Source organism: Eleutherodactylus coqui, chromosome 2 (assembly GCF_035609145.1).
Source record: "Eleutherodactylus coqui strain aEleCoq1 chromosome 2, aEleCoq1.hap1, whole genome shotgun sequence".
NCBI classification, from domain to species: Eukaryota; Metazoa; Chordata; class Amphibia; order Anura; family Eleutherodactylidae; genus Eleutherodactylus; species Eleutherodactylus coqui.
In genome coordinates this window covers 189933205-189960106 of record NC_089838.1, presented here as the reverse complement: position 1 = coordinate 189960106, position 26902 = coordinate 189933205, and the positions used below count along the sequence as shown (strand labels likewise).

Here is a 26902-nt window from a genome sequence, read left to right as displayed (position 1 = left end):
TGTTTTGAATATTTTGATACATAATATGTATGGTTTTGCATTAGAGCATGCATACAGCTGTTTTGGTTGAAGTCGACTTTGGGTTAATTCTTTTTTTTTGTATATATCCTATCATCCCATTTGCCTTGGAAGCAGCTGCCTGACACTGGTTGCTCCTGTTAAGCTTACAGTTAACTAAAATCCCCAAGTCCTTTTCCATGTCAGTGTTACCCAGTGGGTTCCTATTTAGCATATAACTAACTATCTATCTTTCATGTTATAAAATTTAACGACAGATATGACCTTTCCCAAAGTGTCTCACAGGTGGAAGTTCCCATTCTCCCGCAACTGTAAAAATTATGACAGATTTCAGAGGATACGGCATAATAGTTTTGGATCTTGCAGCAGATTTCACCTACTCTATTTTGAGAGGTAAAATTTGCTGTAGATACAATGGACTTGCAGACTTTTAACCTCAAACTCTAAACTAAAGTTTGCCAAGTCCAGACAATGTAACAGAAAGAAAAAAAAAACTAAAGTTAACAAAAAATGAAATACATTAGACAAGCGTATATGTAAAAATAACTTTAATATCTGGATATAGCAACAAATATACTGCAACAAGAAGACATAGAAATTATTAAAGTAGGAAGATTCCAGCTCCAGCTAGCAGACCCTCTTCCCCAGCAAGTTCTCTATAAACATATATGATTCATGAAAACCCTGACACAGTAGAGTTTTGTATCTTTCTGGCAGATAATACATATCAATCATGCCACCTTGGAAAAATCCTCATATGGCAGGCTGTCCACCTTTCTGCCCTTCAGTGGGCCCTGTAGATAGAGAACATAGGAGATGAAACTAACTTTCACAACTCTAGGTCAAAGCCTTTAAACAAAATCAACAGCCTTCATCTAACAAGTTTTTACGTGTCTAAAGCCGGCTTCACATGGGCATAGTCACACATGCAATACGCAGAGAATCAACCACACTGATTTCAATGGGTTCATTCACATTTCCTTATTTTGCATGTTGATTCCTGGCATGCAAAAAAAATTAAAACATGCTTAGAACATATCTGTCTATTTGCACACTAAAGGTTCCAATAGAAGTCAATGGAGGTGTATAAATGTAAGGAGATGCGTTAAATAGTGCATAAATTTCGCTGGGAAAACAGCACATCAATTGTTTGGTTTTTTTGCCGCGCGCAGATGAACTTGAAAAAGTACAGCAGAATGCGCCAATACGTCAGCAAAAAAAGCCTTGCTCAGTGCACAAATAAGTAGCGCTGAGGCATGAGCAATTGTGCTTGCACTCGTGTGCAGCGGCCTTAACAGATATGTGATAGCACAATCTTTACACAGTGAAGGAAGCCCAATATTACTACTTAGTACTTTTAACCCTTTCCAATGCAATTTTGTATCCTGGTTTTCTTAGGGGGCTTACTCTTTTTCTGCCGTTATACAACAGCGCTATATGCTGGCTAAAGCCAGTACTGCATGAGCTGACACGTTGAATAGGCTCCGACAGCAGAGAGGCTGGCAATATATAGTAAGAGAACCCCGACGGATGTCTTCCAACATCAGAGCTGTACAGCCTTAAATCATAATGTCTTCAGAGGTCAGACAGTGGATTGGAAAGGGTTAAAAGAACTTGCCAGCAAGTTTATAGATACATTTACCAATACTGCAATCTTCGTGTTCACTTACAGAGTCGATGATTATTGTAGCAGAAAAGCTTTTTTCCTTTATACTCTCTAGGACGCCAACATTTCCTTTGTATCCCCCATTTAAAATTAGAACTTGTTTCCCTAGAAGAGAAGGACAAACAAAAACCCCATAACTATTAGATAAGGATTTTGAAAACCTCCAAAATAGAAGATAGCAGGCTGCAGTTCATGGATCAGTCTGGTGTAGCTGCTCAGCAGGGAGTTGCTATATTTCTATTCACCATCTCTATACATCAAATGTATGGAAAGATTTCCCTAAGTTATAATGTGCACCAAATACCACTACTGATCCAGATGCTGCCATATATGGTTTATGAAGAAGCCGACTAAGTTGGTGTACGCACGGGCAGCAAGTACGCAGGTTTACCTGGAGCAGGGATAACAGTTTCTAGATGGGTCTGATCCAACTTCAGTTTGTCTCCAGAGTCAACAAGCTTCACTACTGCTGTGTATCTATCAATCACCTCCTGAAGAGAAAGGATTGCATGAATTGGTGTGGGCATTTATCCCAGTAAACTGTGAACTACAATAGTGGACAAGTAGGAGAGAGCTAAAGCGTCCTTCACACACATATCAAACACTTACAGGGGTTTTACAGCATAAAAAAAAAAAAAAAAAGTTAGATAGCGGTATAAATTAGAAAAATAAATCTCGTGTCTCCAATTGCCGCCCGCGTCAAGCACCGCTGCTCTAATCTGGAAGTGACTGCAGCGCTCATGTCCCGTTCATCATTCACATGACGGCTCAGCCAATCACTGGACTTAATGGTCACATGATGTTAATGCACAGATGCCCGCTGAGGCCAGTGATTGGTTAAGCAGTCACACAAGCAATGAATAGCATATAAGAAGTGAAGTCACTTCTGGAATAGGACCTGTGGTGCTGGACAGGACAGGTCATCCAAAAGGACAGTATGACTTTTTTTTTTTCTATTTTACACTATTATCTGTCATTTATGTTGAAACCGCTCTTTAAACTTCCTTCAGACAGTCTTTTTGGTGGTATTTTGGGGATTAAAGAAAAAACAAAAGTTAAAAAAAAAAAAAATTCAATGGATGATGCTTGTGCTTTTTTGCTGGCTTCGTTTTTTTTTTTTCCCCCTCTTTCTTTCTTTTCTTCCTACAGGGAAGCCGATGCAAAAATGGCAGGGAAAATAAGTAAAACATACCACCAGACCCAAAACAAGCTGTGGTTTTGAAAGAAATCCCAGGAACCCATAAAACCCAGCAAAAAAGACAAAAAAAAAATCACTACAAAAACAAAAGGTTTGTAGGGCATTTCATATTTCACTACTGACCTACATCAAACGCCTAAACGCAGTTTTGCCACGAAAATAGCAACTGTGTCTAAAGTGACAAAACATGGCTTTTTAAATACAGATCAAGGGGGAGAAAGGGGGAAGAGAAGGTCACTGCCCCAGCCCTTACACATTGATTTACACCAGAAACTGAGGTAGGATTATAGAATGACTGGCTTCTCAAACGCTGCTCTCAATATATCCCCGCACGTTTGCAAACAGCCCTTAAGGGGTTTTCTGGCACATTAATACTGATGTCCTTTCCTTAAGCTACGTCATCAATATAAGATGACATGCTGATCAGCTATTTGGAGGAGCTGGGGCATAACCCTGTTCTCAATACCCTTTAATAGTGACTGATGCAACCATCAGTCACAGCCTTTCTGGAGCTCGGTCTCATTCAAGCACATGGGATTAAGCTGCAATACCAGGCAAAGCCACTATACAGTGTACAATGAAATGGATGCAGCACTCTGTGCAGCTCAATTCAATCAACGTTTGGTGGGGGCTACCGGGAATCAGACTCCCACCAATCTGATATGGATGACCCATACTAAAGGACAGACCATGAATATCATAGTCGCAGAAAACACCAATAAGATGCACATGTGCCACCGCACCGTGTAATGAGCAGCGCTTACCTTTACCACAGCTTTTTTCTTATAGTATTTTTCCCCCAACTTTTTTGTTACAATTTTCACAACAATGTCCTAAAAAAAAGGAAAATAAATATATATAAGTATTACAAAATATTGCCATGTGTTATGTGCGCGATACTCCCTGGTGACGTACATAATTTACAGACCACAGTGACATTCTTTGTTGGGAGCGTCAGTCGCATATTCTGTCATATTAGAGAAGAAAAGTGACGTATACAGCAGACACCATGACAGAACCCCAACAGACCCCATTATAAGTCAACGGGGCCATTGCACTGTGTTGGTGTCAATCCTGTGACTGAAGACATGTCTGAAAGTGTCACTCAGTAATGTGGCACAAAGCATGTCTGACAGCTTTCTTCTGGAAACTATTTTTAATAGTAAATAAGCTTCCTTCTTTTTTTCCTTTTCATAGAACTACACGCAACTATCAGTGACTTAGGCGGGCTCACACAGCCGTATACGTAAATGAAGTAGCAGCATACCTTGTGAGGTAAAAAAAAAACAAACACAACACCAACTCTATTTGTTTCATGCAGGAGAAACAGACAACGACTTGATAAAGACCTGGAAGGGTTGAAACGTTGTCTGTTTCTCCTGCATGGAACGAATAAAGAGTTGGTGTTTATTTTACCGCACCATGTATGCTGCCGCTTCATTTATGGATATTCAGGATTTCGTTTGAGCTTTGGGTTCATAGCTTATACAGTGGCTGTTGCATTCGTTCCACCTCCCATTGCTGGGTAAAACGTCTTTTGTGTGCTGCTGGATTACTTTGTTTTTCTCATCGTGGGGGGAAGAAGGGGGCACATGGGACCCCCCCGAACATCGGGCATTTAAGGGGTTAATAGCGCTGATCAGTCGCACAGCTGATTGCAGCTGTTACCGCTGGGTATCAGCTGTAATAAACAGCCAGCGCCTGTGCTGTTTAAAGAGGTGTCGCCCTGCGATCTCCCTTCATACATACCCCGACCCCGCAGGACATAACTGTACGTCCTATAGCAAGAAGGGGTTAAATACTCTAGTTACCACAAGTGTTTAAAGTCATGATGTATTGTGTAAGTCACTGGCAATGTAAAGCTTAAATCTGAATGACTAGATAGTGACTATTCTGCGTACCTGCTGCAACCAATGCTCTGTTCGCTCAGTTTTCTTCTTCTTCTCTTCCATCTATTCACATAGAAGAAATTTGTTATATGACCAAATCAGTTCCTATTCACCAAATAATAAATAAATTATATATATATATATATATATATATATATATATAGGATATTCATATATAAATGTTTGTCAGCTGAGGGAGCCAGCACAGTCAATGAAGTACTGGTCCACACTTACATTAGCTAACTTCAGCTTAACAGATAGATGTTTCATTATAATTAACCCTTTCCAATCCACTGTCTGACGTCTAAAGACATTCTGATTGAAAGCTGTACAGCTCCGATGTCGGAAGACGTCCAACAGGGTATTCTTACTGTATATTACTGGCCGCTCTGTTGTTGGGGGCCTCTCCAGCATATCACATACCGTAGAATTGGCTCTAGCCAGCAGATGGCGCCATTGTATAATGGCAGAGAGAGAAAACCCCCTAGGAAACCCAGAATTCAAAATTGGATTGCAAAGGGTTAAGAGGGAAGGATAGATCTGAGAAGTTATAAATAGGCAAGCCTCACCTCCATTATTTCATCAAGTGCAGATTTCTTCTTCTTCTCTTTGACTTGACTCGGAGTCGGATCTTTCCTTTTTACCGTCCCAGACACTGCAGCGGATTTCAGCACGTTGGATGCTACTGAGCTACTGCTGGAAGACAAAGACTGATGGAAGTCCACTATTATCCACATCCACAAAATCAAGTTTCATATGGAGGTCAGAAGAAAAATCTCACCTGGGCTTGGAAGAAGATGGTCCTGATGTACTGGCGCCTTTGCCCAAACTGAACACCACTTGGAAAGTATAAAAATAATATAGAACATTAAACATTGTCAAATATCAAAAGTGCAGATCACAAAGCGTCAGCTTAGGATACCGGAGCAGCGAGCCACTAGCCGAAAACATCAGAAGTGGAGTGGAGTTATGGAGCACTTGGTTTATGTGGTTATACCCAAATGTCTATAATAGGAAAACTCATTTAAGTGGTTATGCAGACTGATCTAGAATTTTTGGGAATTGCTTTGATCACATTATATTACATGAAAGTGTGGGGAAACGTACCTTTCGCTTCCTCATTTTCTCTGCTAAATTCTGTGTACAGAGGAGTCTCCTGGAAATGCAAACAAGTTAGTTTATAACATGACAAACCAAAGCGTTCATTCAATGACAAAAGGAGGAAAGCCGCCTCCTTAAAGACACTTCTTTATTAAAAATAAATAAAAATCTATAAAATTACAAAGGGTAGGTATCATGTAACACCATGTCTACGCACAGATGCATTTCGAAAGCGATCTTCTTTCATGATCACAGCTTCATCCAATGACCTCCACAGGTCTAGACTCTAATAGCCCTATCGCGGACTTCTCGCTCAGCGCTTCACTTTCTACAAGTCAGCGATCCAGAAATTGTTTGTATGCTGACAAAGTCAGCGATAGCAAATAGTGAACGAATAGTAAACAATGTTATTGCATTTACACTGCATGAATATCGCTCAATTTCGTTCATTTGAATGATAATCGTGCAGTGTAAATGAACCATAATGCAGACTACTTCAATCGTAAACAAAAGTTAGCACGGACTTAAAGGTGTTTCTCCATTGAAGTGACCCTCCCGTCCAGATACATACATGGCTACACTAGCTTCTCTGACTACCTGATACACACTGTGTGTTAGTATACATCATTATTCTAAGCCAGTACACACCTGCTGTGATTGACTAATGCTGCCCAAGGCAGCATTGGCCAGCCACACCAGCATGTAGTGCCTTATGGGTCATTTGCAAAGAACGATTATTTGCTCAAAATTCGTTTAAACACACACATTTGAGTGATAATCATGCAGGGTAAAGGCAAAACTGGTCAGCATAAAAACTACCGCTAGATCGCACCCACCCAGCGCTTTACTAGAAGTGATCCAGCGGTGAAGTCTGTCATTCTAAATGCTCTGCACGAGCGTAGACTGCCTTAGCGGTGACGTCAGCACACGTGCAGTCAGTTAGCCAGCGGTCGTCCCGTGACTACTCATACATACTAATGCACAAGCAGTTCGGCCATCTTTGTTTCTGGACAGGAGGGTTGCTTTAAGGAAATGTATCCCCTATCCACAGAGCAGAACAGGAGATAGCTGTCTGATTGCAGTAGATCCAACAACTAAGAACGCCAGCAAAGCTAAGACTTACACAACCGAATGCCAAACAAGAATAGAGTGGTGGTGGGCATGCTCGACTGCTCCTCCATTCACTTCTTTGGAACGGAGGGAGTTTGCAAACTCCATTTACATGAGGCACTCGGGTGCGCTGATTTCGGGATAGCAGGGGAAAACACCTTAAATAACATTTTAGTGTAGGGATTCCACATAGCTTAGAATGCTGAAAAGGATTCAACATCTAATGTTAGACAGAACTTACAAGACATTAAATGGCACCAATCACCCCAAGTTTTCCTGAGGGAGAGGCACTCTATAATCACTGTTCACCCCAGCCAAAAGATGAGGACCCTGAACAGAGATCCCCTCTATTGTCAAAGGAGTTACCCATTAGGTTTTCTAAAGTGGACAACCCTTTTATGACTGCGATCGCCTCCATAAATGTAAGCATATGAAAAAAATAGCTTTATTGGTAGAAGTATACCTCTTCTTTTTCATTCTTGCCCCTTTTGACTTGCTCTTCGATAAATTTAGCAGTCCTCTCTTCATCATCAAGATCTTGTTTTTTCTTTTTCTCTAGCTCTTGCTGTCTCTTGATGGTTTCTGGGTCCCGGTCTATGTATTGAATGTACCAGCCTTTGGGGGTTTCATCCACTTTACATACACCTATGGGGATAGAAGAAAAAAATATGTAGGTTAGTGAGATTCAGCAAAAACAATGCAATAAGTTCAAGATGCAGATATCAGATCAAACCAAAGTAGTGAAAGGTAATTTAGAAACAAAAAAACAAATATATACTATGTTAAAAAGGGTTATTCCCACCTCATCAAGTGATGGCATATTACTAAGATATGGCATTATTTAATGATCAGTGGGAGTCTGACTTCTGGGACCCCTACCTGTCATGAGAGTGAAGGGGAAACAGCACTGCAGAAGTCCTGTAGCCACTTTGCACCCAGTCACCCAACTGTACAGAGAACTACAGCAAACTGCACTGCCTTGCTCTGCCACTTGGCAGGGCAACGCAATGCAGGGGAACACAGTACAGAGGACGCAGCGCTCCCCTTTATGGCTACAAAGCAGCTGCTGACTAGAACATAAAATGGGGAGCCAACTTTGGACAATACTTTCTCACATGGACACCCACCTCCTGCAATCAGCTTACCAGGGGACCTTCCATGTGAGAAGAGCTTCTCCAGTTACTACTGGGCAAAAGAGCAGGCTAGCAGGAGAAATTAAGCATTACTACACACCGAGTGTTGAAATAAATAGCACAGACATGCCGTATTTTTGTATCTTCACGCCACCAGGAAGTCCTAGTGGAGCCAAGATTGATAGGCTGCACATCTGGTTGGCATGTAGGACCTGGAAGGCCACTAAGGATTCCCAGCTGCGGAGCACAAGCGTGGACTGCCGAAGTATTAGGAGTGTTGAGCAGCCATCATGGAACACAGAGGCAGCGGTCGCAACGCAGCTGCCAGCCGTAATGCAGCAGAGTGGTGGCGGCCGGCTGTCCTGATGGCGGACCACATGCACGGCCAGCGGCAAGATTGGGAGTGGTGAGCGCCCGTCAGGGAGCACAGAGGCTGCAGCGGCGGACGGCTGTCCACATGCGCGGCCAGATCACAGTGAGCAGCCGTAAGGGAGCACGGTGGCTGCCAGGACACATCACTGAGCTGGCGGCCGCCCGGGAGCCTGGGACGCCTGCTCCGCTGAGAGTGCTGCCTGCAGCGTGTATATGGATTACTGCTTGGGCTGCAGCCTTAGGCTGAGAGTTACTTGTCTTCTTAGCCTTACATTATTAGAGGTTAATGCTGCCATGTTACAGTGGTAACATGGCATTTACAGCTCACAATGTGAGGCCAAGAAGTAAGCCTCAGCCTAAGCCAGCAGCTCAGGCAGTAATTAATGCACAGTGTGCAGCTAGGACCTTCCAGTCTTGACCGTTTCGGGAGCTGGGGGGTGTGAGAGGGGCGTTCCTCCTGTCACATCCCTAGCTTACGGTGGCATCAAGATACAACAATACCCAGACATTCTGGTTCCTCCTAACAAAAAGTCGCTGGCTAATAGATAGAGGTCCTGAATAGGAAACTCCCTTCAACGATATCCATATGTACTAATAACCCACTCTACTGCATGCAGTACCGAGGCAACAGAACATGTCACATCCCGGTATCAAAGCCTTGTCGTTCGCAGTTGTTTAAGCTGACTTTTCAGTCAATTTATAAAACCCTGTTGACTTCTCATTCCGTGTAAATGTTCCCCGCTCAGTGCTTCCCACAAGATGAGGGTGAAGCGCTAAACGAGCAGCGGACGGAAAGCCCGCGAGCCGCCGGCAGGACTTTCAGTTTGAATACTCTGCACGAATGCTGACGACCCTAGCGAGGACATCAGCACTCGTGCAGTCACAGACTGTCGGACATGTAAAAGGGTCTTTAGAAGCATCAAAAACTAAGGAAAAAAATATAGCAATTACTTTCCCCAGACAAAAAGGTAAATCCTCTAACAAAAAAGTAAAATGCAATAAAGATAAATTTGCAAGGCTATACTATCATGAAGATAAGTCATTATGGAGAAGACTCAGAATGTACAACCATTCTATATGGCCAGCACCATAGAAAACATCCCCTGCAGCATCCAAGTGTATTATGTGAGGTTCTTATATATCTGCGGTGCAGCGATTAAAGAAATGCAATTTTGGAAAACAGTGGTGATTATAATACTGCTCAGACCTGAATGAGGGAAAAAAAGTGAATTACCTTCTCTGCCCAGCCACTTTGTAAAGTCTGTTAGTGTCTCCCATTGTGTGGCATTCATGTGGACGTGTTCTCGGTGACTGATGTACTCATTGTATACAATGTTATTGTGCACACGCTTTGTCCCTAGAAAGAAAAAGATAGTAAGCAAGTAGAAAGCGCGTACCTGGCCTAATAGAGATAACAGGAGGGTGGAGCAATCAACAAGTAATCACTAGTTACATTGTTACTATGAAAGATTTAACTAAAAAGTTGGCACAGTGGTGCTAGGCCACTGGGTTCCATCACACATCTGGCACTAAATACCAGAAGAAATAGCGCTGCATGCAGCACATCTTCTTTCAGTAAAATGCCGGACAGCCTAGCAGAAACCAAATGTACCCCAGTTATAGTCAATAGGGTCAGTTCGGCGCTGTTCAGTTCCAGTACGTGATGGATTCGTTCGGCCAGGGATTTCCTTTTCAGGCTCCCATAACGGAGGAGAATAGAAACCCGACGCAGATGTGATGGCAGCCTTAGGGTACATTTACACAGGCCAACAGTTACCTGAGTAATCGCTCAAAAGAATGATCACGGGTGACTGTCATCCCGCGTAAACAGAGGACCCGGCAGGGCAAAGGAACGAGAGTCACTTGGTTTTCAGTTTACCTAGAAACCAAGCGACTGTCGGCCCACATAAACAGGCAGTGGTTCACTTATAAATGGCTGCCCGTTTACTCTGAATGGAGGTGGGCGGCTGGAAGAGATCACCTGTGTGCTCCGCCTCCATTCAGTGAGCGGTAACAGTTGGGACGGCTTAAGCATCCAAAACTCATTGTGTAAAAATACCCTTAGGTTGGTCTCACACAACCGGGTTTGAATTGCGGAATTCGCAAATGCCTTGGACTATCCCCGGCCATCTGCAAACATTCAAACAATAGGACATTCGCATGTCGACACTTGCGGAAATAAAGTAGCAGCATGCTCCATTTTAGTGCGGATTCCACACGGACAGTTTCCGTTGAAGTCCATAATTGATATTGTGGATAGGTCGCAGGTACACGCTATATTGCCTAGCGACGGCACAGGAGAAAGATATATTTTAAAAAATGAATTAATCTATACTGCACATGGCCATCCGCAATACAGGATTTACCAGCTATGCATGGTCGCCGGACAGGGACAGGTCCGGAATCCACTCTGGACTCCTGCATGTGGAATGCATTTTTGAGACCAGCTTTAGAGTGCATTCACATGGGCGAGAGCAGGAGTCATGCCCAACATTCACGGGCACGATTCACATTGCTCAGCACACAGACACTATGTCCACGTGGTGCGCGGCGTGCAAGAGACTGCACATCTGCATGTTCTATTGGTGTGCGAGTCTAGCATAAAAATAAAATATGCTGCAATTTTTTTCCCCATCTCACAGAATCACTGCAAAAAAAAACAAAAAACACCCATGTAACTAGACCCATTGACACAAAAACGGTTTCCATTTTCATGCTAGTTTTGTTAGACACGCAACGCTCAAAAGTCATATGATTTGTATCGCCTGTGTGAATGCACCCTTAAGCTACCTACACACGGGCGAGCACAATATCACGGACCAATATCGCGCTCATGAACAAGGCGCTTTTCTGTCAAATCCCCTCCAATGACATCTGTGAGGTTGTGATCCTCTGGCGTGGCCGTCAGCCGGATCGGAGGTTCATCAAGTGTTTCCCATTGTTTTCGATGGGAAACCTTGTATCATACGCTGGAGACCAGATGAACTACGGGCAGATTAGACGCATGCGCTACGAGTATTTCCTGGTATATACACCAAACAATATAATTACATGTTAACAGAAACTGAGGAAGTGCATCAAACTCCGTTCCTTCTCACCAAAGCGTCTTCTTAGAAGTTCCAAAAATTCATTCCGGAATTCTCTGAAAAGCAAGAAAATAATAATTAGAACCCAGTAAGTTTAAAAGTGGAAAAATGCTGTCTTTTAGAGATTTCAGAAATGTACATCTACACGACTATAGTGACAAACATCACAACAGAAACCAGAAGTTACCAGGGGCTCCAAGTTAGGAGCTCCGGGCCTGGAATATCTCTAACTTATTGGTACCAAATAAGTATCCCCACCGATGGGCTAAACATAACCTGCTGGTACGACCCCGCGACCGCTTCTCTTGTCCACATCAAAGATGATTTTGCTTCCTTAGGCTATCTACACACGGCTGAGCGAATTTACGGCCTGACATTGCGCTGGTGAACATGTGATTTGCTCGAGTATGTGAGGCGTTTTTGCCTGAAAAATGCTTTGCATCTGTGAAGTTCCGATCTGATCTCATGAGGTTCACATGCAATAGAGGTTCAGAAGTGTTTCCCATTTATTTCAACCTTGCATCGCACTCGCATGCACATCGGACAGCATGTGAGAGTCATGTGATGCATTGAGGCTACGATGCATTCCGAGGAACGCGATAAGATAAAGCATGCGGTGCGGGAAAATATCGCTCATGTGTAAGACTCCATCCAAAAAAAAAGGGGGGGGGGTTCATATTCGTGAGATTTGTGCATCTCACAATGCAAAAGTCTACCGTGAGTTTTACAGCTGTGTGAAGGCGGCTTTGGGAGTCCTTCACACTAGCGAGAGCGATATCGGGACGCAATTCACAGCCTGATGTTGCACTCACAATTCTTCTGAAAACTCATGGATGCGAAGTGTTTTTACATGGAAACAGCCTCGCATCCCTGCGGGGGTTCATTTCATCCCCGCCACGGCTGTCACAACCGCATCAGGAGATCGCGATGTTCTCCCATTGAATTTAACGGGGCTGGCACTGCTGCCGCCAGCCCCATTGGAAACCCTTAGATGCAACAGCCTCGCATCCCTGCAGGGCTGAAGGAATCCCCCACCGCAGCTGGAGATCGTGATGTTGCCTCATTGAAAACAAAGGGCAATATCGCAAAAAGCAAGAACATGCTTCCATTTTTTTTCACGCAGCATTGCAGGAGCGAAAACATCGTAAATGAGAATGAAACCATTGGTTTTATAATCATGCATTTTCAGTCACTCTCGCAGCGCAAGAAAAACTGCCTGATTTTCTCAGCAGTGTGAGGGCGCCCTTTGGCTGGTATTGCACAGCAGAGTTTCTTCCCTGCAATACCCTGATTGCAGCCGGCAACCGGATGTCTCGGTTCAGGGATCACGAGGAGTCCAGGTGTCAATACTGGTTTCATACAGGCGACATCGCCACAAGAAAAAAATAAAAATAAAATCGCAGCAAAACTGCGTCTTTGTTCCCGAGATTTGAGTGCCAGCGATGCTTTTTCTCGCAAAAACATCCCTGATGCTTGCGATTTTCTCGTCCGATTTTGTATTGCGAAAGTCAATGGGATTTTCTAATGTTAAAGATGCATTGTACGAAAATCGTATGTTCATGCGTTGCGAGGCAACAAAAAGGAGGCTCCAGAGCAAATGTGAAATTTAAAAAAAAACCTGAAAAAAGGCAATTTGCTGAAAGATAGAGCATGCCACAATTTTCTTTCTCTCGCAAAATCGCATGAGTGAAAACATCACAAATGTGAAGGAAACCATTGAAAAGCATTGGTTTCATAATTCTGCATTTTTACTCACTTTCGCATCATGCGATTATAGCGTCTGTGTGAAACCAGCAACAGTTCATGTCTAAATGCTGCTGGTTAAAGGGGTTGTCTCGCGGCAGCAAGTGGGGTTATACACTTCTGTATGGCCATATTAATGCACTTTGTAATATACATCGTGCATTAAATATGAGCCATACATAAGTTATTCACTTACCTGCTCCGTTGCTAGCGTCCCCGTCTCCATGGCTCCGTCTAATTTCGCTGGCTTCTTGCTTTTTTAGACGCGCTTGCACTGTGCGGTCTTCTGCCTGGTGAATGGGGCCGCTCGTGCCGGAGAGCTGGTCACCGCATCGTCATTGTAGCTCCGCCCCGTCACGTGTGCCGATTCCAGCCAATCAGGAGGCTGGAATCAGCAATGGAACGCACAGAGCCCATGGTGCACCATGGGAGAAGACCCGCGGTGCACCATGGGAGAAAACCGCAGTGCATCCCTGGGAAAGGACCGGCGGCCATCTTAGGGAGAAGATTTTTTAAACTCTTTATTTCGTCGGATCGGTGAGTAGCAAGTGGTTTAAGAACCGCTTTAATTTGCTATTTTATGCCAGGGGGGTGACAGGGGGAATGGGGTAAGGTAAAATTTTGAGGTTTGCCGCGAGACAACCCCTTTAATTAATTTTCCCATGTTTTGGCAAATATTCAGTTACCCTGGAACTAGAATGGTAAAAAAAAACTTTAGGAAATCTGCTCCATGACCGGGGGTCCCGTGGAATAATTGTGGTATAGACATGCTGGTTTATTGACCCCCCCTGCATATAGTCTTTGTACGGAGCAGATATATAGCCTCAGTAAGTGGCACGTGTGTGGATGTTAATGGAAATCTTGTCTACAGTCCCTGAAATCTCAACCCCGGGACCACCTTTTCTTCTACTAGAAATATTAAACATCTGCCTGTGTAAACGGTGTAAAGGTGTTGCCTGCTAACCGGCCAACCCCTCTCCAATAGGACCCCTTGTATCAATATAATGAACTGAACTATACTTACCTGCCCTCCGGCATCTAGCATTGCAGCCCCTGTGTTTGTTGTGACAGATGAGGTCACATGAAATCCGGGGACCGGCACCCAATGAGAGGCTGCAGCATCACCACTCACATTCTGCCAGGAGTTCAGGAACATGACACTACAGTCTATCATTGGCTGCAGTGGTCACCTGATTTCCTGTGATATCATCTGACACAGCAAACACTGGGATCACAGCAGGACTGCAGTGCCAGATCCCAGAGAACGGGTAAGTATAGTTCAGTTTATTATATTAACACAGGGGCCCCTATTGAAATGAGGTTGGCCAGTAACCGGACACCCCTTTTAAATTTTTGGAAGAACATTGAATAACCATGTTGTCTTCTTCCTGACAGGCCTTCTTTAGCTGCCCTGCTAGGCTATATACAGATAGCAAACATGGTCTGTCAGCTCCTTAATCAGCTTGCAGCAGAACTGGTGGCATTAGGACCTTAGAGGTGCATCACACATGAACAGTCATTCATCTCCAAGGGCAACCCTTGCCCATATTGCTGATTAGACCCAACTTTCAGCCTCTGTCTAGGGGGATCGGCAATGTGAAACGGGGCTGAACAAAGTAGGCAACCACTTTAAGCTGCATCGGAGGATACACAGCGCTATTGTTGGCGCTTCATATGGCCAGATTACGAAAAATACACGGCAAGTGATTTACAAAGAGGACTTCTATAATTCCTCACTGGCCCCGATAGAAGGTAACAAGTATCTAGAAGTTCTACTCACTCAGAAAAGTAATCCATGAACTGCTGGGGGTTCTCGGACGCGAGCAGCAGCTGCCTCTGGTGGGACTCCGACATGCAGTGGCATTTGAAGCCATTCTTGAAGAAAGAAAAAATAACACGCCGATTGGTAAAACTGCGGCAGATACAGGTGCTTGTTAAAGGCGTTGTGCAACAACTGCAAGTTATCCTCTATGAATTGGATAGGGGATAACTTGCTGATCGGTGGGGGTCTCACCACTTAAACTCCCACTGATCTTGATCTCCTGTCACTGTGGGGGTCACTTCTGCCCCGCAGTGATATCACTGTGAATGGAGTCCTGGCCGAGCGTGTGTAGTCAGCACTCCATTCATCTCAATTGGGCTCATGGAAACAGCCAAGAGACTCCCGCTGAGCGATCCCTACAGTGAATGGAGTGTTAGAGTGCTTGCCCCACCAGCACTCCATTCTCCTCCTCACTGCAGGGGGACAGTGAAGACGACGCAGGGCGCTGGCAAATAGGGGATAACTTGCAACTGTGGTGCAACTTCTTTAAGGCATGCTTGCATAGAGACTCATGGGGTGGTACTGATAAATTTGCAATGCAGTGAAAACTGCGCCAACATGTGGCTGTGGTGGTTTTTAAAGAGAAGCGGTCATCAACTATAAGAACAACAAGCATAGGGCTCCTGCCCACGGATGGATATTTGCGCTGCAGCAAATTGCGCCGATAGAATTCTTCTTCCTGCACACTTGAGGGAGCCAGGCTTTCCGCAAGCGGAGGAAAAAGAATCGCTGCTGATACATCGTTTCACAGAAGCCGCGTGGACGGCTTCCGCTAAAGTAAATGGAAGCCATCCTATCTGCAGCCCTTCCGCAGTCACATTGCAGAAAGGTCGCAGATTTTTTTCTGAACTACTGCTTTTCCTGCATCAACGTCTAGCAGTAGTTCAAAAAAAAAAATCAGTACTGCGCATGTCCAGCCTCTCGCTGTGCGGACCATACACTCGCCAGTGTACAGGGGGCCCAAGTCAGGGTGCTTATAGTTTAGGTGACGAGGAGTTCGGGGAGCCTGTCTGCATACTTACCTGGCGGTAAGTATGAAAGATCAGTGGTGAAGCTCATCGTGCAGTTTAAACAGCGGCTGTTCCATAGCGAACGGCCGCTGTGCTATCTCAATGGAGGGGGGCGAGAGGAGAGAAGCCTCCTGCACTGCCCGGCCCCACTGCTGGTTGCTCTGTGTGCAGGAGCATGGGTGTGAGGAGACACACGGACGAGCGTTGGGCATCTTTTGCCCGACACTTGTCCTGTGTAAATGGGCCTTTAGACCTGGGATTCATACGCCAGGCTAATTAAGGCTTGTGCCAGCATGAGTGCAACAGATCTCCTAATGATCCTTGTGCACTGACTGAGTCTACATGAGAACGGTTAGCAGGCGTGACCGGCTGGTGATGTCATCACCTGCTCATTCCTGTTCGGTCACCCGCTGTGGACAGGCAGATTCATCGTTGACTCGTCCACTCCTTCGGTGTTTCACACTAGCGAACGTGAAAGACTGAACAATCCGTGTTTAAAGGGAACGACAAGCGAACGAGCCAATGATGGTTTTTATGCCAGCTTAAAACAGAACGACAAATGAGAAGCGCGCGATCCTCGCTTCTTGCTCCCATCCTCGCTTCTTGCTCCCATCCTCGCTTCTTGCTCCGTCGTTGGCTCGTGATTATACTGAATGATTTTCATTCACTTGACTTTTTGAATGCTAATTATTCAGTCTAAATACAGCATAAGAGATGTAGGCTTCTTAAAGGGGCAGTACCACGATAGCCGTACCGGCAAGCCACGGGACAGCTGACTAAAGTCTACTTGTTGGGAGCCTATTCCTGTACGGAGGTGGATGCAGGGCCGGGAGCCCGTGTGCGGCCATCACCACATGTAGCCCGACGTCCCTGTCGTGGGATCAGTTGTACCACCCATCCTGCGGGTAGGTGATCAGCCTCAGTACAACCCCTGTGGTACGCTGGTCACATCTGCAGGCACCTCCACGTACCAGAGCGCCAGCCTCACATGTGGCAGCTAAATATATGCCGCTTTCTGGTGTCAATTATAGAAAGTCTGATGGCCACACCCCTAATGCTAAGCCACACCCACTTCAAATGGAAGTGCCATAGTAAACCCGCAACAACAAAACAATTTTGGCAACTCCAACCAAATGATTTGTTTTTGAGATCAGAGCTCTGGCGCCAGAGGGGCCATATATCCCCGGCACGTACAACACACGGGCCATATACATCCAGCTGCCGGCACACAGGACACCGGGGAGGGTATGGTCTAATTGGCAGCACGGTGGGGGGCACAGAGCCCACCGCACCATGCTCTGCCACTGTGTGACGTTAGTTGTAAAGCACTGCGGCGGGCGGACGAGGACTAACGGAGTAGGGTGCCCCCCAGCGGCTGCGCTCACCTCGTCCCGGCACTGCTTCTGGCACATCTGGCAGTACCATCGCAGCTTCTGCAGCCCCTTGGACTTGATACGGTTAGCGATCGCCTTCGGTGTAAGGAAATCTGCCTTCCCCATACCGCTCCCGGGAACACCGAGCGTAGACTGCGATCAACACGTCAGCGCATGCGCCAGGGCTTCGTCACTTCCGTGGAGGCTCCAGCGGCCTTGTCCGCCATCTTTGTAATGGGCACTCGAAAGCCAAAACGTTAGTAGTATGTGGGCGGTGACCGCGGAAGGCTCGTCGTCTACTCTGTGTGAATGAGAGCAGTGGATAGCCGCTGTATATTGCCGGCTTGTGCAGCAGAATAGTGCGTGGCTTACATCAGTAGGGTGGGCGACCTGAGGGCGGGTGCCCTTCTGCAGTGGTGTGTTGGCACTAAGGACCAGCTCTGTCACCTTCTTCATGGTGACCGGTATTTGCCCCTTTAAGACAAGGCTGTATGTGTATTCACGGCCCGAAATATACTGCTACAAGCCATTAAAATATCAGAGCAAACGGATAAATTTTTGCGAAAAACTGACCCCTTGAAGGGAGGCTCTAGTACCCTGTTGTGCCTCCTCTAGGGCTGCCTGCGCACGGGCGGGTTGGACCCTGCATGCAGGATTCCCACAGCTGAGTTCGACCTCGTGCCCGTCCGGTGACCCCTGCTCACCTGTTTGGCGTCTTCTCTGCTGCTGATGTGCCATCCGGCGCACGTGTGCAGTACAGAGGACGCCGCACCATCGCTATGGCGATGACGCGGCTGCTGCGACCATTCTGTACTGATGATTGCAGAATGGCCGCAGAACAGACAGCTTCCATTGACGTCAATGAAAGCTGGCCGTGTATAGCCCGCACAAAATCGCAGCATGCTGCAATTTCTCCCCCGCGAGGGGAAATCTCAATTGATTTCTGCTTGTGAGCTGGAAATTGTGTTTTGCCATAGCATGCTACGGGCTGGATTTTCTGCAGAATCTGGAGGCGGAATCCTGCCCCAGATTTCGCAATGCAAATCTGCCTGTGTGCAGGAGGCCTAGCTTGGATACAAGATGTGATACAGGCGGGCATGGAGGCCCTAGTACCCTGTTGGGCTGCCTCTAGCTTGGATACAAGATGTGATACAGGCGGGCATGGAGGCCCTAGTACCCTGTTGTACTGCCTCCAGCTTGGATACAAGATGTGATACAGGCTGGCATGGAGGCTCTAGTACCCTGTTGTACCACCTCTAGCTTGGATACAAGATGTGATACGGGCGGGCATGGAGACTCTAGTACCCTGTTGTACCGCCTCTAGCTTGGATGCAAGATGTGATATGGGCGCGCATGGAGGCCTACAGGTTCTGTATGGTATCCTGCGGCATATCAGTCCACATTTGCTGTAACTGAGCCCCTAGATCGTGCAAAGTCATAGGCTGTTGATGTTGGCGTCCCAGATGGTCCCATACATGTTCTATTGGTGATAAATCTGGTGATCGGCAGCCACAGAAGAATAGTAATGTTGTGGAGACTTTCCTGTAACACCCTTGTGTGCGGCTAAGCGTTATCCTGCTGGGAAATGCCTCTTGGAAGCCGTCATGGGAGGAAAACGCGTGGCTGCAGGATGTCCTGAACATATCGCTGAGCTGTCATTGTCCCTCGTACCACTACTGGGGGTGACCAACTGTCGTATGTGATGTCCCTCTAGACCATCACACCAGCAGTGGGGGCAGTGTGCCGCTCCACAGTAAAGGCAGGATTGAGGTGCTCACCCCTAGGTATCCAGGCATGAACATGGTCATCATCAGTGCCCAAACTAAACCTAGATTCGTCACTAGAGACAACTCCCAAATAGGACAATTGCACCACAGACTTGAAATAGGATGAACACAACAAGTTGTTTTATTTCATTCGGTGATGGAGGTTCCACATATTGACTAAAATCTAGCAACATTTCGGACAACAGCGTTCATGATCAAGCTACAAATAAAACCTAATAAAAACATGTCGGTGAATTACATATAGTCACCAGCTGATATACCCGGTTTCCGCCAAGTTAATTTAGTACAGATGTTTATGTGTTGTTCGCAGGGACAATCTTATGAAGTCGTGGTTATGTCAGAGGAACCGAGAAATAAAATATGTTTACCATTTTGCATAGTTCTTTGCATTACCCAGGAAACCCCACGTGGAGGTAACCATGAGACTACGGTGAGAGCGCCAATGACGAGGCCTCATTATATCAGATCACTCAATTGTTCCTATTCTAATGTGGATTCACACTGAAACTGAATACTTTATCATGTGGTTTTATGCTGTACTCCAGAGTCATGGGTCTCATTTTCATACAGTGAAGCTCTAATCATGAAAGGGCAGGTGGCCATTCGTTGTGTGGCTTGTTTAGCTCATTTTTTATTCTTGCTTAGTTATCTTTTCTTTCCAGACTGCAGTTCCTCCTAGTCTTCCCCTCTGATTTGGATACTTCTCCTTCAGGGTTCAGCTCCCCCTTTCTGACTTTGTCTCTCCACTTTTCTGGATTTTGTTCTTCTTGTTTTTCTCCTTTTCCCTGACAGCTTTTCTTTTTTCTTTGTCCTTCTTTCTGGCTGCTTTTCTTCTTCCCCCTACTTGCTCCAGCTCTTTATTCTCTCCTCCTGTCTTGCTTTGGCTCCTCCTCTATTGCTCCTCCCTAGCTCCAGTTCCTCCTTTTGTTCCCCTTTCTAGCTCTGGCTTCTTTTTTTTCTGCACTTTTCTGCCTCCAGCTCCAGTATTCTCTTATTTCTTGCTGACTCCTCCTCTTTCTTTCTAGCTCCGGCTTCTGTTCTCTGGCTCCTTCTCCTCTCCTTTCTGGATTTAACAATTTTCAGAGTCCACATAACAATATAGTTTGGAAAGCGTACAGCATGAAGTAGTATTCTTCCTTAGGTTACGTGTACATATTCCACTGTCATTTCTTGCTGTCAGATCCGCTGAGTTGCACAATATCTTGCAATACATAGCCATAATCATTACATCGTAACAGTTAAATATCCTGAAAATGATAACAATACTAATACTGAGACACTGGCCATTTTATCTGTCACATGCAGTGTTGAAGCGCCCTACATGTTACACATAGAGGTAACAAGAGGAGGAAGACGTTAATCAATGTCAGTGGCCAATAAGACAGTGAGCGGAGAAGGGACATAATAGAAAGGACCAATAGAGTAACCGATAGGCAAAGGACAGAGATTAGTTTATCTGGTAGAGGAGCTCAGGTAGATTGGGCAGGAGACAGTGAGATGTGCTGACCAATATAGTAATGTATTAATTAATAGACAGAGGACAGACGTGTCCAAACTTCCATCGGTACCCACCTATTGAAGAGTAAAGCATAATATCATGGGAAATCCTATTTGTACTGGGCAGATTGTGGAAAGGAGGTGGGCAATGGGGAAAGCCCGTAGAGATCTGAAAAAATAAATCTAAAAATGTACATCATGTCTAGAGTGAAAACATATTGCTATCCCTGGACAATAGTGTGCTTATTTCTAATTAATAATTATAACTCATGCTGATGCCTTGTAGTTCACCTTGTAAGGGTGGTTTAACACCTGTGTCTGGGGTTCCACTTTCCGGCTCAATTCGGGAAGCAGGAAAAGGGAAATCCTTATGACGGAACAAAAAAAATCGCCAAATGGATCCAATTGACGATAATGGGGTCAGTTCACTTTTTCGCTCAGCTGCCGGCTTTCAGCTGGAAGAAAACCCTGCATGCCGCAAATTTTTTCCGGTATTTTGTGCCAGATCTGTGGTGGAACTCCCAACCGGAGGTTCCAATGCAGATGTGAAACCACTCTGAGCCTACGTAATTCAGCAGGGGTATGGATATACAAATGAGGACACCATATAGGGGGAGTAGGCTGCATCTTTTACAATGCTGAATTCGTTAAACCATTTTCCTTTGTAACAATATCAGTTACCTCCGATGCCTGGAGCGCATGCTTCAGTCCAGATCAAGGCATAAAGGCTCACATGCTGGAAGCAGGGTATAAAATGGTACACAAATGTGGCAATGCAGCTAAGCGTATAGGGGTGGTGTGGCCTATAGTATCCAAGTTGAAGCTACTGCACTGATACAGCCCAGCATGGGGAGGGGCGTGGCCTAGTGGACAGCCGTATCAATGTAGGAGCTGCCCCGCACATTATTATCAGGGCAAACTGACAATGCAGCACCATATAGGTTTAACAATGCAACAACCATATAGGTTTACCTGCTTTGTGATGGGCCGTTAAACATAAATCTGGGAAATCAAAGACAGCCATTGAAACAGTCGGTCCAAATTCGTGGTTTACAATAAAATCCTATATATGATGAAAAGAGAAGCGGCCTATATGGTATTGATGATTAACATGTTCAATAGTTAATGTTATGTCAATAAATCAATACAATAGCTATTGTTACTGATTATGGTTATACCGAGGGAAAGAGTCAGAGGATTGGGGCAGAATGTGGACGGGAGGGGGGAGGGGATGGGCGAAGAAGGAAAGATGGGAGGACGAGGGAATGGAGAGGAGGGGGGGCAAAAAATAGGAGGGGGGAGGGGGAAATTACCATCCCACCATCAGATAATAAAGTTGATCTCTATAAGAGTCCACCCACTCCAGAAAACAGCCCAACTACAGATCATAAATAGAATAAAGTAACAAATTATTAGAAAACTCCTGTGGTTGAAGCCAACAACAGAGAATACAGCGCACCCTAAGAAGTACACATACGTATCTTTAACAGAACAAGTACTCTGTTCAGGCCTCTAGGGTGTAATGAAGGCGCCTTGATTGACTTCACCGCCCCCTCCTTGAGTACTCCTGTCTGTTAGCCCTTCTTCTCAACAAGGGGACCTAGTAGATTATTTGTAACCGGGTAATACTGTGTCCCAGTTGTAAGAAGTGCTGGGATACCGTTAATTCAGTATTTTTATTTCGAATAGTGGACTTGTGTTTTGAAATGCGCTCTTTTATTTTTGGGGTAGTTTTTCCAATATAAGCAAGTCGACAAGGGTACTTGATTAAAGATACCACAAAGTCCATGTCACAGGTAAAGTGGCCTTTGATGTAATGTTTACGGACGGTTCTAGGGTGGGTAAAGAAATTCCCCTTCAGGCTGTGGTTGCACTGTGATCAATTGAGGCATGGCAAGGTTCTTCCTCTTGATATCTCTACGTGTATCATCTAAACCTTTCAACACTGTATGTGACAGATGGTATTGTATTGGGGTGAAAGGGGTTTTCCTGGTCTAAAAAAAGTTAAAAGGGCTTAAAATCAATTAAAGTTGAATATTCAGTTATTCCGGCCACTCCCTGTCCAGTTCTGCAGCCCCAGTGCTCGCCACATGGAACCTGGAAGAAGCGACAGGCAGTCACGTGGCGGTCACTGTGCACGTGATCGCTCAGCCCCTCACAGGCTTCAGTAGCCATAGATGAATCACCGCTGAAGAGTGCGAGTGGCTGAGTGGTCACGTTCACAATGACCGGCAGACACCAGGGCTGTAGCGCTGGACTCGAAGCAGCTGGGATAGATGAGTATTACATTTTTATTGATTTTAACCCTTTCCAATCCACTGTCTGACATCTAAAGACATTCTGATTGAAGGCTGTACAGGTCCAATGTCAGAAGACGTCTAGCAGGGTATTCTTACTGTATATTACTGGCCGCTCTGTTGTCAGGGGCCTCTTCAGCATGTCCTATACTGCAGTACTGGCTCTAGCCAGCAGATGGCGCCATTGTATAATAGCAGAAAGAGAAAGCCCCCTAGGAAACCCTGAATCCAAAATTGGATTGCAAAGGGTTAAGCCCTTTTAATTTTTTCTTTAAGTCCCAGAAAACCCCTTTAATGCTGACATCCCCCCGTTTGTAAAACACTATTTATGGTCTCCAATATCTCTACATTAAAGAGAACCTCTGAAGAGCACTCTAAACAGAGCTAAAGTGCTGTCTGGGAGGTGATGGGAAGCTGTATTTTTGATACTCACCCACTTCCTCTTTCCTGTGAAGAAGTCTGCAAACAGTCTGAAAATCTGACTCTTTTCAGACCGCCATGTGTGCGCTATCCCATAGACTTCTAGTCAAATTTTCAGACAGCGCACAGACTTCACCTGATTACAGTGCGAGACCCGGGTGAGTATAAAAACTCCATCCCCAGCTCCATGTGACTTCCATAAAGTTAGTTTATGGTGCTGTTTGGTGGTGGTGTTCCTTTAACAAGATCACAGAAGCGAAGGGGGTATCAGTCTCTGCCACTATGAAATGTACGGCACTGCATCTGGTAAGCAGGCTGTGGTGCTCACATGAGCCATGCAATGTCTTCATATTACTGATTGGCAGGGGTCCTAAGCTGCGGACCCCCATCGATCAGATATTGATAGCTTGTCCTAAGAATAGGTCCTTTATATTAGAGTCCCATTAAACTTTTTAAGGGGGGGGCAACCATTTATATTGTTAATTCTGTCAGTGGGAGGGGATCTCACAAAATCTAATATAAAAAAGCCTACAGCCTTTTTCTTGCACCACACTTGCATTGGATAACAGCGATCACGTGACCAGGTACTGCTCACCGCGGCCCTCGGTCACTGCTTCAGGCTCTCGGTGACCTTTGGTAGCCAGGAGCATGGAAATTTTAAAATTTCCCAGCCCCTCTACAGCTTCATGAGGGGAGCTGAAACTTTAGCTTTTTTTTACATGATCGCCGTTATGCACAGAGGCCAGAGAAATTTAAAATCCCCCTGCTCCCGAGTAGCAAAGGTAGCCGAGAGCAAGGAGAGGTCACTGGGCAGACCTATTAATGCCGGCATAGATTCTATCACCAGCCTATCTTGACAAACAGCTTCAAAAGTATGTTAAAGAATTACCCTCCTTTCTTAAAGACACAGGTCACCTATTAGAACTCATTGGGGGATCAAATGGCATCCCACCTACCTTTCGTGTTCATTGACGTTGAATCCTTATATTCCAGTATCCCCCACAATAAAGGAGTTCCAGCTATAGAATACCATAGATCTGTCCTAATGCCACCTCCACAGATCCAATTCATTACCGAATCTATATTATTCATACTTGAAATTAATTATTTTACCTTTAATAAAAAATATTATAAGCAGAGACAGGGGACTGCAGTGGAGGCCAAATTCACACCTACATATGCTAATCTATACCAAAGGAGCTTTTGAGGAGAATAGGTGCAGAGATAAAAGAATTATTTTTCATAAAAGGTTCATCGACGACATTATAATCATCTGGGATGGAAATAGGGGGGGAACTAATGGAATTTAGCAAAACTTTAAATCAAAAGGAACATAACCTTCGATTCACGCATAACATTGATGACAAGAAACTAGTCTTTTTGGACCTAGAATTAACACATGAGGGAGATAAGATCATCACTACGACCCATTTCAGGAAAGTGGATACAATAGTTACATTAATTTCTTCAGCTGTCATGCACAACATTGGAAACTCAATATTCCTTATGGACAATTCAAAAGAATAAGCCGTAATTGTACAAAAAAAGCAGACTTTGAGAAACGAGTTCTCATCCTAAAAAAGAGATTCTTGGAGAAAAAATATCTGGAAAAAATCATCAATGCAGCTTATGAGAAAATATTAAAAGAAGAAAAAGGAGCATCTAACAGAAGAAGAAAAAAGAAGGGAGAAAGAACTAATTACGGAAAAGGATAAATAAATGCAAACAAACTAGAAAAAACTCTGAAAAAAATAAAAAACCTGGATTAGCTTTTATCACTAAATTTAATAGTCAGACATCTGAGATTCGGAGAATCCTGCAGAAAAATTGGCCGGTCCTAAAAAGTGGCCCCCTCCTTTCAGAAGTCATTGAAGAAAATCCGAAATTAATATTTAGGAGAAATATGACAATACAAAATATCATAGCTCCCTCCAGACTGGAAGAAAGAAGAACAAAAAGAGAAAAACTTGAAGAAACCCACCAAGATAATGGAGAGAGTCATAGATAAATAGGACCAGCAGGCAGAAGACCCGAATCTACATTATTTTTATGTGTGTTACATAAATTGTAAATTATATTAATTCTCCCATTGAGAAACTATATGAGAATCGATGTAGTAAAAATCAGATGTCTATTTATAATGACGGCGTACATTCCGCTGTAGTAAGAGCTAGTTTAATGAATGAAAGGCAATGGAATGCATACTGCGTTCCACCTTGAAAAAACAGTGATGTATGTGGTCACCTGAGCGGGAAGTACTTCCTCCGATGACATGGGTGTGCCCCAACACTGGCGTCTACCACGAGTTGAGGAAATGTGAGTGTATCTTAATTTATCTGTATATATAGATGTATTTTATGTGTTACATGCTTGAGAAAGGCAAGTGTAGATTGCCGAAACGCGTTGCATAAATAAATTAACCCTTTTGAGATACGGGTTTTACGTCTGATCTCTCTGGATTCCGGAGCGCGGGATCTTTTTCTTCCATTGATTAGACATATCCCACCCCATAGTGGGTTGCATTCCCCAGGACGACTCTCCAGGGAGCTGGATTGTGAACCAGAGATATATGTTCAAGGAGATCGTGGATCTAGGTGCTGGTGGATACTCTATCCAGAGAAGTCCACCGGGCACCAGGTGAGTGCACACCTTTTCATTCACCACTTTGTTTTTTGGACCTGTCAAGGAGCTGATTTATTTGTTTCTAGCCATTGGATAACAGCGATCACGTGACCGGGGACCACATACCGTGGCCCCCGGTGACCTCTCCTTGCTCTCAGCTACCTTTGCTATTCGGGAGCAGGGAGATTTTAAATTTCCCAGGCACTCCCGGCCTCTGTGCATACGCCCGACCTTTTACTGGTGGCACGCATGCGCAGAAGCTGGCGGCAGGTCCTTGCAGGACCAGATCGCTGTGGGACATCACGAAGACCGAAGGTGAGTCGTTTCATGTCCCCACACGGATCCAATAACTTTTATGTGATCACCAATATCCATTGGATAACTATGATCGCATGACTAGAGGTCGCACATGACAGCTCCAGGCTATCAACTGTCCGGACCTGGAGAAACAAAGATGGCTACCCCAGCTTCTTGGACTGCCTGATGTAAACTGAGCACTAGTATGCATTATTAGTCTAAGGGTCCTTTTAGACGAGCTGCTTTATCGTTTGAAGAAGTGACATCATCGCTAGTGTGAAAGTAGTGAATTGTAAACTGTTCAAGTAATCACTTAATTTAGGCGATTACTTAATCGTTGGCTCGTGCAGCCTGCTTACACAGGCTCATTCACGAGAATTGTTCAGTCATTCATCTTCGCTGTATAAGCGACTGAACGAGCGCTGCTTAACCGGAACGATCAGTGAACGAGATTATTATGC

General features: G+C 44.9%; 1 protein-coding gene across 2 annotated transcripts; it reads right to left on the bottom strand.

Moving 5' to 3' along the window:
- Nucleotides 1-549: 549 nt before the first annotated feature.
- On the bottom strand, nt 550-17684 carry KIN (Kin17 DNA and RNA binding protein). Of its 2 annotated transcripts, none has more exons than XM_066592094.1 (13): nt 17534-17684; nt 15097-15191; nt 11586-11629; nt 9722-9844; nt 7446-7627; nt 5879-5927; nt 5553-5610; nt 5341-5467; nt 4784-4834; nt 3647-3715; nt 2076-2175; nt 1689-1789; nt 550-812 (listed from the first exon to the last, which is right to left on the bottom strand). In XM_066592094.1, the coding sequence occupies exons 1-13, from the start codon at nt 17645-17647 to the stop codon at nt 750-752; spliced, it is 1176 nt and encodes a 391-aa protein (XP_066448191.1). In that variant the 5' UTR covers nt 17648-17684; the 3' UTR covers nt 550-749. The 2 variants fall into 2 exon arrangements, with proteins under 2 accessions (XP_066448191.1, XP_066448192.1); XM_066592095.1 differs by having other exon boundaries at nt 5341-5464.
- Between the last annotated feature and the right edge of the window lie 9218 nt (nt 17685-26902).